The 13,188-nt window shown below is 36.7% G+C and overlaps 1 protein-coding gene across 3 annotated transcripts in view; it reads right to left on the bottom strand.

Annotated features, from left to right (window-relative positions):
* The window catches only part of LOC120515614 (matrilin-2-like), a 53,694-nt gene that overhangs the window by 27,332 nt on the left and 13,174 nt on the right, over positions 1–13,188 (bottom strand). For all 3 annotated transcript variants that reach the window (XM_039736735.1, XM_039736734.1, XM_039736736.1), the window contains 3 exons: positions 11,166–11,288; positions 9,509–9,631; positions 3,654–3,776 (listed from right to left, as the gene is read on the bottom strand). In XM_039736735.1, coding sequence (XP_039592669.1) covers positions 3,654–3,776; positions 9,509–9,631; positions 11,166–11,288 — 369 coding nt within the window. The remainder of the gene's footprint in view (positions 1–3,653; positions 3,777–9,508; positions 9,632–11,165; positions 11,289–13,188) is intronic.

Genomic DNA, 13,188 nt, shown 5'->3' with positions numbered 1-13,188 from the left:
CACACACTAATCAAAAACCTTTTAATAAAGATGTGCCAAGTGACCTGTTAGCCCCAGAGCCAGGTAGAAATAAAAACTGCAGTATTTGAACAAAAATAAAAGCATCAACACACTGGAGTCTCAAAATCCTTCATTATTATTATGGTAATGCTACAGCAGGCTTCCCTCAAATTGCAACAAACAGACCAGGCAGAGGACAGCCTTTACTATTTTCAAATCCACAAATTTTACAGTACTCAAGTTAGTATAAAGTGTGGCCATCTTTGGACTAATAACCATAAGCTTGTTCATTCTCCACCACTGACAGTCTATATTACATTGAGTCAGACACTTCCTGTAAAGTGCCGTAGGACGGTTAGCATTATAGAAAGGTATTACTGTACAGTATATAAAAACTGCATTCAGTCTTAAGCAATTATCCATCCATCCATCCATTATCCATCCTGCTGAATCCGAACACAGGGTCACGGGGGTCTGCTGGAGCCAATCCCAGCCAACACAGGGCATAAGGGAGGAACCAATCCCTGGCAGGGTGCCAACCCACCACAGGACACACACAAACACACACCAAGCACATACAAACGGGCCAATTTAGAATCGCCAATCCACCTAACCTGCATGTCTTTGGACTGTGGAAGGAAACCGGAGCGCCCGGAGGAAACCCATGCAGACACGTGGAGAACATGCAAACTCCACGCAGGGAGAACCCGGGAAGCGAACCCGGGTCTCCTAACTGCGAGGCAGCAGCGCTACCACTGCGCCACCGTGCCACCTAAGCAATTATTAAAACTGTATATATATTGAGTGCTGACAAATCTACTCAAAAACTGCCAAACTGCATTCAGCCCTGTCCAATGATTCATGACATACAAAATTACAAGTAATGACCAAAACCTTTAAAGTTTGTTTTCTGAGCACAGGTTAAGCTATATACACACAGAGAACTACTGTGAATACTTGTAAATTTGCTTTTCCTTTCAATTATCTCAGTATGTGTGTCTTGGGAACTGCAGGTCTGACATTGTGGTCAGCAGCACAGGAGCACCGCAGTGGACTGTACTTTCTCCGGTCCAGTTCAGCCAATATACATCAGACTTCCAATACAACTCGGAGTCCTGCCACGTGCAAAAGTTCACTGATGACACTGCTATCGTGGGCTGCATCAGGAGTGGGCTGGAGGAGGAGTATAGGAACCTAATCAAGGACTTTGTTAAATGGTGCAACTCAAACCACTTACAATTGAACACCAGCAAAACCAAGGAGCTGGTGGTGGATTTTCGGTGGCCCAGACCCCTCATGGACCTTGTGATCATCAGAGGTGGCTGTATGCAAAGGGTGCAGACCTATAAATACCTGGGAGTGCAGCTGGATGATAAACTGGACTGGACTGCCAATACTGATGCTCTGTGCAAGAGAGGACAGAGCCGACTATGCTCCCTTAGAAGGCTGGCATCTTTCAACATCTGCAATAAGATGCTGCAGATGTTCTATCAGACGGTTGTGGCGAGCGCCCTTTTCTATGCGGTCGTGTGCTGGGGAGGCAGCATAAAGAAAAGGGACGCCTCATGCCTGGCCAAACTGGTGAGGAAGGCTGGCTCTGTTGTAGGCACAGAGTTGGACAGTTTGATATCCGTGGCAGAGTGATGGGCGCTGAGCAGGCTCCTGTCAATCATGGAGAATCCACTGCATCCACTGAACAGGATCATCTCCAGACAGAGGAGCAGCTTCAGCCACAGACTGCTGTCACCGTCCTGCTCCACTGACAGGCTGAGGAGACCCCACACTATGCGACTCTTTAATTCCACTCGGGGGTTGGGGGGGTAAACGTTATTATACAATGTTATTGTCTGTTATATCTGCCTCGCACTCTCCACCTTGTATTTTTTAACTTGCACTGCATTGTTATCACTCTTTAATTAATAGTGTTTTTATCTGTATGCTGCTGCTGGAGTATGTGAATTTCCCCTTGGGGATTAATAAAGTATCTATCTATCTATCTATCTATCTATCTATCTATCTATCTATCTATCTATCTATCTATCTATCTATCTATCTATCTATCTATAATATAGTGCCTTTCTTTATCTATCTATCTATCTATCTATAATATAGTGCCTTTCTTTATCTATCTATCTATCTATCTATCTATTCAGCCAATCATGAGGCACCAGTACAATGCATGAAATCATTCATATACAGGTCAGGAGCTGCAGTTAATGTTCACATTAAAAACTCAAATGTGAAAAAATGGAATCTCAATTTTTTTAACTGCAGCATGACTGCTGGTGCCAGACGGGCTGGTCTGAGTACTTCTGTAACTGTTAATCTCCTGGGATTTTCATGCACAACACTCTTTAGAGTTTTCTAAAAATGGTGTGATAAACACAAAACATCCTGTGAGTAACAGTTCTGCGGACAGAAACACCTTGTTGATGAGAGACAGAGGAGAATAGCTAAACTGATTAGTGCTGACAGAATGGCTACAGTAACAGATACCCACTATGTGGTGAGCAGAAAATTATCTCAAAACCTTGAAGTGGATGGGCTACAACAAGAGAAAACTCCATTGAGTTTCACTCCTTTCAGCCAAGAACAGAAAGCTAAGGTTGCAGTGGGCACTGGCTCACCAAAACTGGACAACTATAGACCAGAAACACGTAGCCTGGTCTGATGAATGTTGAGTTTGTCTCACCTAGAGAGATGGTATGGTCAGAATTTGGTGCCAAGAGCATGAATCCATGTACCCAGCCAGTCTTCTGTCAACAGTCCAGGCTGGTGGTGGTGGTGTAGTAATTGTGTAGGAAATACTTTTTTTGGGCCCATTAATACAATACAATACAATTTATTTTTGTATAGCCCAAAATCACACAAGAAGTGTCACAATGGGTTTTAACAGGCCCTGCCTCTTGAGAGCCCCTCAACCTTTATTGTCTAAGATGACAAGGAAAAACTCCCAAAAAAAATCCTTGTTGGGAAAAAATGGAAGAAAACTTGGGAAAGGCAGTTCAAAAAGAGATCACTTTCCAGGTAGGTTGGGCGTGCAGTGGGTGTCAAAAAGAAGGGGGTCAATACAATACACAGAACAGAATAAATCCTCAATACAGCCTAAAAATTTTACCAATCAATACCAATCAATTATCGCTTGAATGCCACAACCCTTCTGTGCATACCTTCATGACCACAATTTACACATCTTCTAATGACTACTTCTAGCATTATAATGCACCATGTCATATCAAGTCATCTCAAAATGGTTTCATGAACACGACAGTGTTCAGTGGTCTCCCCAGTCACTTGATCTGAATCCAGTAGAACACCTTTGGGATGTGGTAGAATGAGACGTTTACAGCATGGATATGTATAGCTGACAAATCTGCAGAAAATGAGTGATGCAATCATATCAGCATTTTCCAGAATCTCAGGGCAATATTTAAAGCATCTTGTGGAATTCATGTCATAAAGAACTGAGATTGTTTTGAGAGGAAAAGGACTCCCCAGCTAGTATTACTATTGTGTTCCTAAGAAATAAACTCAGTAAGTGTATATTAAATATGGGAAGATGCTGACTTGGATGTAGACGGTATCAATGTAACACATACAATTGTGCTGTTGTTAGGTTTGAATATAGGCATCACATAGATCTATGTACTCACTACTGCATGTCTTGCCGTCAGGATTAAGCGTAAACCCTCTGCGACACTTGCAGATGTATGATTCCACTGTAGTGATGCAGTCATGTTCACATCCGTGGTTTCCCAAGTCACAAAAATCAACTCCTGTAAAAAGAAGACAAACTTTGACTAAATAAAACAGACACATCTTGTAAAAAGCCAATCAGACGTTCTATTAGGACTTTCACAGTGATTTGTGTGATTGTTTTAAATCTTGCTTTTTTATTGGATAAGTTACATTTAAACTGATTGTATCTTTGATCCAACTTTGTTGGGTTCATTAAGTGTGTCTTATGGCAGCCCCTAAATTTCATTGCATGTTCTTGGGTACTGATGGTTACCACTATTAGGCTAAATTGTCTGCAGCTCTTAATTAATACAGTGCTTGGGAAAACTACAAAAAAGAGCAGATAAAGAGTCATGAGAGAGAAGAGACTAAGTCACATATGGCTACTAGTAGCCTCCATCAGGAAGCAAAAAGAGTAAACGTATCACTTAGAAGAATTTGGGAAATCTGAAGAGAGAGAACCAGCAAAGTGATTTATTAATGGTGCATTCTTACATATTTAAATAACTAATGACTTCTAACTCACTAGCTGTCTGTGAGCCATCTTTGTAAACTCCTGGTTACAGAATTATCCTGAAAAAATAGTGTATCTGTTGTATTTTTAACAGGCATACCTTTATAATAATTAACATAACTTCCTGGGGTTTTAACATTTTTAAAATCAGTGCAGACAATCATATCTATACATTTCTGGTTTAGGTGTACAGTTTTCAGTGACCGCCAATTTTGTTCTGATTAAATATTTGGCATGCAGTTAAAAAAAAAAAAAGCTTCAAATTGAAAGAGAAAATTCTACAATAATCATGAACATAGTATTACCCTAACTCAAAATGCTCCTAGTCATTTTTATTGACTGACCAACCCATCCATCCATCCTTCTCAGTACCTGCCTAATCCAATTCAGGGTTTTGTTAGCTGGAGCCTACCCTGGCAGTGCTGCATGTATCATTTAATCACAGCACACTCCAAGGTTATTATAGTTAACGAAAACTAAAATCAAAACTGAAACTATTATTAAAAAAATGTTTTCATAAACTGAAATAAAATAATTAACAAAACCGAAATGAAAAACTAAAACTAAATAAAACTATTAATGTAACTGGAAAGACTAACTGAAATAAAATAATAATTTACTAAAATATTTTTAGTTTTCGTTTTTGAATGAATATTCTTGCCGTTAGTCTTTAACCTTTGTAAGTTTAACTCTAAAACAGAATTTGTGGTGACAGAGCAAGCTGAATATGGGTATGTAAAGCGTGTGAAATAGAAAGCAATTTACGTGCTGCCTTAATTTGCGCTTGTTGTATATCAAGATGTAATTGAAACGGCTGAAATCAGAATGTGCTGGTCAACAAAACATTTACCATATGGACAGAAAAATCACGTGACTAACGTTTCAGTTTATTTCTCAGGTGACTGCTTTTTGTCGACAGCAATTCACCTGCCACTTCGCACAGGAGAAATCGTGTTTACTTTCTCATATACGAGGTATAGAGAAAGTATAATACACATGAAAACATTCGACCTCGATATTTTGATGAATCTTGACGTTATAGACCTACCAGAGTCCAAAAATACCATTTTTTGAAATGGTATGTGTGTGCAAGTGTGTCTATGTGTATATAAACACGATAACTCAAAAACGCAACTAGATAGATGGATGAAATTCGGCATGTGGTTGTTACATTACAATTGTAAATGTGTATTTGGGCCAAATACATCACCCGGAAGTGGTACTTTACCTGAACATATTTTTTTTTTACTCATGCAGCTGCAGAGTCCGATTTATTTAACTTTACTTTTATAATAATTGTTCAATATATTATTAATTTGATTTGATTTGTTATTGATGGTTCCTTAACGTACATAATATAAAAATATAATAATTTTCTTGTGGTTTACACCTCAAATATCCATCCCCATATCCAAGTATACAAGATAGTGTACGGGAGACCACTCCTGGTTTTTGAAAATAAAATGGCACTGATTGAGACACTGACTAGGTCATCATACAAGATCAGCATATTGTTGCTGACCAATCACTTTTGCTTTAAAAACATTGTTTAACAATGAAGCGACACAAACAAAGGTAGGTAGGCGAAGAGAGTCTGCCAAGTGATGAAAAACTAAACATACTATGGGTTTTTTGTATTTATTCTATATTTATTCATTTATCTTTTTTGGTTCATATTCTCAACGAAAAATACCTGATATTGTGAAAGTAATCCATTAGCAGAATTATATTTTAAAACATTTGTCTCCCTTTTTTCATGTTTCTCTCTCTCTGTCAATATAGATAGTTGAATTATCACATTCTTTTTGTTCTTAACATCAACCTCATTGCATACCGGGGATTTTTCCTGCCTTACATCCAAACCTGCTGCGGTAGGCTCCAGGTTTCCTGCAATCCTGCTCAGGATAAACAGGTTTAGATAATGTATATATTGTTCTTACTCTCAGATGCTATCTCTGTCGTTTTATGCCTATCCGTATGGGTTTACTGTCCTTTATGTTGGGCTATTCAAGTCTCACTGCCCCTAACCTTCACACTACATGTTTGTTGTTCTTTGTTTCCTTCAATACTGCTAGGTGGGGTCTACACACTGATTCAAGTCTAAGAGTCCTGTTCTTCCTAAGCCCCCGTGATTTTCATGAGAAAATATTTTAAAACTTAGAAAATTGTTCATATTCACTATCTAGTTTTGATTATGCTTGTTTTTATCAGACAAAATCAAAACCAGATTGTAAACCATGTAGTGCAGTAAGCTTCCACTAACATTAAACTCGTATCCAAACCTTAAGTGTACAATTAAGTGTACAGTTCTGTCTGATAGTGACACAAAACTAAACTCCGTAGGAGCTCCACGTCATAATTACTAAAACTAAAACTGAAACTAATAGATATAAAAATAAAATAGAAATGTCTTTGTGAAATAAAAACTAAACTAAAACTAAAAATACACGATGAAGGAAAACTAAAACTAAACTGAATTTCCAAGTAAGGTCAGAAAAAATATAGAAATAAAAACTAAAATAAAAAGGCAAAACTATAATAACCTTCCCACACTCCCTCATATACCAAATCTGACTCATACAGGTTTACATTTAAATGAGGGGTATATAATTAACTACTAGCTCTACTACTAATCTAAGACAGGTTGGAATTCAAGTAATTAATATAGACCTCAGTGTTAATATTTTCAGTACACCATCTATTGCTAGACTTATCCTGCAATGATCTGTGAACTCCCAAATGCAGGAAAGAAAAAAAAAAAAACAAAGCAAAGACTTCTACTAGGAGTTGCATTAAGTTCCAGAATATGATAGCCCCCTAGGTCCTGTCTCTTCTTATAAATCCTAAACTACATCTGCTTTATTAATTCACTTCTTCTTCTTCTTTCGGTTGCTCCAGTTAGGGGTTGCCACAGCAGATTTTCTTTTTCCATATCTTCCTGTCCTCTGCATCTTTCTCCATTACACCCACCACCTGCATGTCCTCTTTCACCACATCCATAAACCTCCTCTTAAGCCTTCCTCTTTTCCCCTTACCTGTCAGCTCCATCCCTAACATCCTTCTCCCAATTTACCCAGCATTTCTCCTCTGCACATGTTCAAACCAAAGCAATCTTGCCTCTCTGATATTATTACACAACCGTCCAACTTCAGATGACACTCTAATGTACTCATTTCTAATCCTGTCTATCCTTGTCGCACCTAATGCAAACCATAACTCTGCCACCTTCAGTTATTTTTTTTTTGGTCAGTGCCACCATCTCCAACCCATAGTTGGTCCCATAACATAGTTGGTCTCACTACCGTCCTGTAGGCCTTCCCTTTCACTTTTGCTTACACTCTTCCCCACCCACTCCACCCTGCATGCACTCTCTTTTTCACCTCTCTTCCACACTTCCCATTACTCTGTACTGTTGATCCCAGGTATTTAAGCTCCTCCATCTTCACCATCTCTATTTCCTGCATCCTCACCATTCCTCTGATCTCCCTCTCATTCACACCCATGTATTCTGTCTTGGTGGTCCTACTGACCTTCATTCCTCTGCTCTCTAGAGCATATCTCCTCTTCTCCAGGGCCTCCTCAACCTTCTCCCTACTGTCATTACAGATCACAATGTCATCTGCAAACATCATAGTCCACGTGGACTCCTGTCTAATCTCCTCTGTCAACCTGTCCATCACCATTGCAAATAGGAAAGGGCTTAGAGCTGATCCCTGATGTAATACCACCTCTAACATGAATGCATCCGTCACTCCAACTACAGACCTCACCACTATCACACGTCCCACACGTCCCTCGTACATATCCTGTACCATTCTTATATACTTCTCAGCCACTCCTGACTTCCTCATACAATACCACAACTCCCCTTGAGGCATCCTGTCATATGCTTTCTTCAGGTTCACAAAGATGCAACTCCTTCTGTCCTTCTCTATGCTTCTCCGCTTCTGTACACATTGCATCTGTGGTGCTCTTTCTTGGCATGAAACCATATTGCTGCTCGCTATTTATCACATTTCTTCTTAACCAAGCTTCCACTACTCTTTCCTATAAGTTCAGAAAGAAGCTCAATTTATTTAGCTCCGTAACAGGTTCCATAAATAGATGTGAACAGATTTTTGAAACGCCAACAGGAATAAAAGTTAAACTTTACTTTCTGTATAATTTTCATTCCTTTTTAGAACTGATACTGTACATTGTAACAAGAATAACTTAAAATATACTTTAGAAATCAGATTAATACCTTATAAAATACACTATTACTGAAACTATGTATTTTTTCATTTCCCAGATCTGTACTGGATTCATTGTTACATATGAAGGATCTATTTTGAAATAACATCCAAACAAAATGATGCATTATTACCCTCTCTATATTTATCTGTGCAGATATGAATATTTTTTGCTTGTATTTTTTGATGTTGCATTTGAACATTACTGGAGCTTGGCAGTCTTTTGGCCTTGGAATATTTAGAATTTATTTTCTCCTGCATCCTCACCATCCTCTCTGGCCATCTGTCCGTAGTATATGTTATAAAACGATACATTGACATTTGTCATTTTAATCATTATAGACTTACAAATTAAGAATTACTCTTATATTTTACCACTTTTTTAAACTTTATTTGGTCTTCTATGCTTACATTTTTTACTTTCTTTTTTCTTTATAGGGCATTTCAGCTATATTTATGTTTGAAAATGTGCTATATAAATAAATAAAAAGTTATTGAAGATATTAAGCCTTGTGCCTTTATGTTGTAGTCCTTTTTTCATACTATATTTTTAATTACGTATTGCTCTACATTCTAAAGTTAAAGTGAACCTAATGAAAAACCTTAAAATATAATAAACAGCTACATTTTCGAAATACCAACAAATTCCTGATTTACATATTAGGAACCTTTTTAAAGCCCAAAGAAACATTTTTCAAATGCAAAGAACCCCTTCTCAAACAGAGGTTCTCCAAGGAATCACAGGAACCCTTTAAAGTGTCATTGAAAAACCAGTATTTTTAAGATTATAGTTAAACCACTTCTCCTCTCTTGTAATTCAACTACCTGTAATGTATCAAAATACTGAACAGGGATTTTGGATGAGGATCTGTAAAGAGCTACTGTACTTCTTATTTTCATTGAGAACTTTAATAGCCAATACCACAGTAATTTAATTGTTCTGATACCCCACTTCAGATTCTCCCCAAATAATTTTCCATACTTTCCAGCATATATCAGAAGATAAGATGAAGCAAACACTTACTGCTGCATGTCTTTTGATCTTCATTAAGCTCGTAGCCAACACGGCACTGGCACTTGTAAGAGCCAGGAAGAGTCACACACAAATGTTGGCAGCCGTGATTCTCAGTGGCACACATGTCAAGAGCTGGAAAAACAATGTCATAAAGCAAACAAATCATAAATACCTCTAACTGATATCACATATTAGAAATGACCCCAAAGCACAAGACTGAAGAGTTACATTCAATAAGGCAGGACAAGTCCCATGAAACTCATTTCCTGGAAACTATCCATCTGCTTTACTTGTATGGCATACAATCTCTGTCACATCACAGTGCAAAAGACATTATTTGTGCTTTCTGAAGACAATACATTGATGGCTATTTTTCATTAAAAGATCAGCACCTGACAAATTTTACCAAACTTTGTAAACGGGAAAAGTAGTCTGATCAATAGATAGATAGATAGATAGATAGATAGATAGATAGATAGATAGATAGATAGATAGATAGATACTTTATTAATCCCAAGGGGAAATTTACAAATAACAATAACACGACTACAAGCAACAGAAGAAATATCAAGGATAATAATAATACTATTAGACACTACTATTTTGTCATGTAGTTATATTTTGATGTTAGCAATGGCCTCAAGGCTGAACTCTGAAATTCAACATACAACTTGTTTGGGTCAAAGAGTTTGAGAAGTGGTCCCTATCAATAAAAACTTAAGGAAGGCATTACACTGATTTAACATTTTGTGCGTTAGGAATACATTAATTTCTATGCTTTTTTGTTGTGACGCTATTAGAAAAAAAATCCCCATATATACCATGTGTGTGCAGCTGGTCACGTCAAACCCAAAAAGACACCATGCTGGAATCACTGCCAAAGGTGCTTCAACTAAATACTGAGAAAATGGTCTGAATACTTGTGTCAATGTGATATTTCAGTTTGTTTTGTTTTAAATAAATTTGCAAAAATGTCTAAGATCCTGTTTTTGTTTCGTCATTTTAAAGAACTGAGGGTTGCTTGATGTGGGGATAAAATTTACTTAAGTGATTTTAGTATAAGGCTGCAATACAGATGTGTGAAAAAAAAGTTAAGGGGTCTGAATACTTTCTGAGTCCATTGTACTGCAATTTGAATTAAAGTAAAAAAGAACACAATATCTGCTAATTCGTTTTAATTATTTTGCAGTCATAAATCTAAATCACTAAATTTGGTACAACTACAAAAATTAACAACCAGCAATCACTAAAATTGCAAGACTTCATTCTAACCCCAAAGATTTTTAAATATACAGTAAATTGTTTTAATTCTGAATAAAGCGTATGCCCTTTAATGCATACATGTTGCCATGCTACTGCAGTACAAAAAGAAGAAAGCACCAAAATGTCTCTCTCTTACATTTGTAAGCAGCACAAAATTTAACATTTTTTTAACCACAAATCAGTCAATGTCTGTTTTCTGATGATGCTTGTACTTGTATATTGTTAGTATACAATGCCCCCTAAAGGCTTGTTTAAAAAAAAACAAAAAACCACATGATCTGCCCCTTTAAAAAACACCACGTAATCTCCAGAAATGGAAACCTAAGCCTTAATCCGCCCCATAATCTGTGCTACTGAATACATGACCCTTAAGGAGGCAGACAGGCACAGGACGCGCACTCACCGCTGCAGGTTTTGCCGTCAGGGTTCAAGATGTATCCTTTCCTGCATCTGCACACATATGACCCTGGGATGTTGATGCATAGGTGTGAACACTGGTGATTTATGGAGCCACACAAGTCCCCACCTGAAATGAAGCTGTCAATGTTGAACCTTTTGCATAGATGAATGTTGTCACATTTATAATACATCTAATATGCTATTTGTTAGGTGATTAAAAATATAAACATTGTGCTCTTAGAAATTTTATTATTCACTTGTATCAGTATATGTATTTAAATGTTTATGCTTTTGCAGGAATAAAAGATAAACTTTATTTTCTGTATAATTTGCATTCCTTTTTAGAACTGATACTGTACATTGTAACAAGAATAATTAAAATATACTTTAGAAATCAGATTAATACCTTACAAAATATACTATTACTAAAACTATGTATTTTTTCATTTCCCAGATCTGTACTGGATTCTTTGTTACATATGAAGGATCTATTTTGAAATAACATCCAAACAAAATGATGCATTATTACCCTCTCTATATTTATCTGTGCAGATATGAATATTTTTTGCTTGTATTTTTTGATGTTGCATTTGAACATTACTGGAGCTTGGCAGTCTTTTGGCCTTGGAATATTTAGAATTTATTTTCTCCTGCATCCTCACCATCCTCTCTGGCCATCTGTCCGTAGTATATGTTATAAAATGATACATTGACATTTTAACCATTATAGACTTACAAACTACAGTAAGAATTACTCTTATATTTTGCCACTTTTATAATTGTATTTGGTCTTTTATGTTTACATTTTTTACTTTCTTTTTCTTAATAGGGCACTTTCAGCTATATTTATGTTTGAAAATGTGCTATATAAATAAATAAAAGTTATTGAAGATATTAAGCCTTGTGTTTATTTTGTATTCCTTTTTTCATACTATATTTGTAATTACATATTGCTCTACATTCTTAAATTAAAGTGCATCCAATGAAAAACCTTAAAATATAATAAACAGCTACATTTGATATAAAACATATTGTTACTGTGTATCAGTGGTATAAAGTAACTACGTTTGAAGTAGTTTGTTACTGTAATTGAGAATGGTTTGAAAATATGTCTACTTCACTTCTGTCTACTTCTACTTCACAATATTAGAACAACTGTGACATGAACAGGCCATTCATCCCAATATGCTCACCATTTAGTATTGCAATATTAAACTACACACAATCCCTTACTTAGCAAATTGCCTAAAATACAGGCTATATAGAAACAACCGTGTTATAAAAATGTGCATTTACAAAGAATCAGGGACAATTTTCAAATACTTGCTGTTGGCACAAACATGTGTCATCTGTGCAGCCATTCCAACTACATCTTGCAGAACGGAGAGGTGCTGGATGTTTGAGTCAGTGCTGGAGTTAGTGACACACAATCCCACTCCCTGTTATTTCCACAGCTGATGCTTACAGCAGCCTGTTAGATGTGAAGAGGCTGATTTACAGGTTGTGATGAGGTGTGCTTGTACGTTCATATGCTGTGGTTCACTCGCCATGTCATGTATGTTTATCACATGTGTTCTCACATTATCAAAGCTCCAAAACAGACTGTGAACTTGAAAAATTCCAAAAAATCCAGCCATTTCTTTGAATGAAGTGATGAAGTCTAATTAAAGTGCTTTATTAAATATTATTTAATGAAGGGCAAAGCCTTATGTATGGAGGAATATTTCGGACAAAATGAAATAAATAAATAAATGCGTAAATAAATAAAAGTACTGTGAAATGTGAGCATAAATAAATAAATGTGTAATGAAATGACAGCTTTAATAAATAAATATGTCATGAAATGAGAGCATAAATAAATAAATGTGTCACGAAATATGTTTTTCGTTGCTTATTTATTTATTTCATTTTGTCCGTAACATTCCTGCAAACCGTCATGAAATACGGCTTGAAATAAAACTGTCACTTTCACTCGTCAAAGTTGAGAGGGTGGGCTCTAACACGCCCTCTAGTTACTGATTGGTGAA

This window comes from Polypterus senegalus, chromosome 15, assembly GCF_016835505.1.
Source record: "Polypterus senegalus isolate Bchr_013 chromosome 15, ASM1683550v1, whole genome shotgun sequence".
Lineage (NCBI taxonomy): Eukaryota > Metazoa > Chordata > Cladistia > Polypteriformes > Polypteridae > Polypterus > Polypterus senegalus.
Note: the sequence above shows the minus strand (reverse complement) of the source record. Positions and strands in the feature narration are given on the sequence as shown.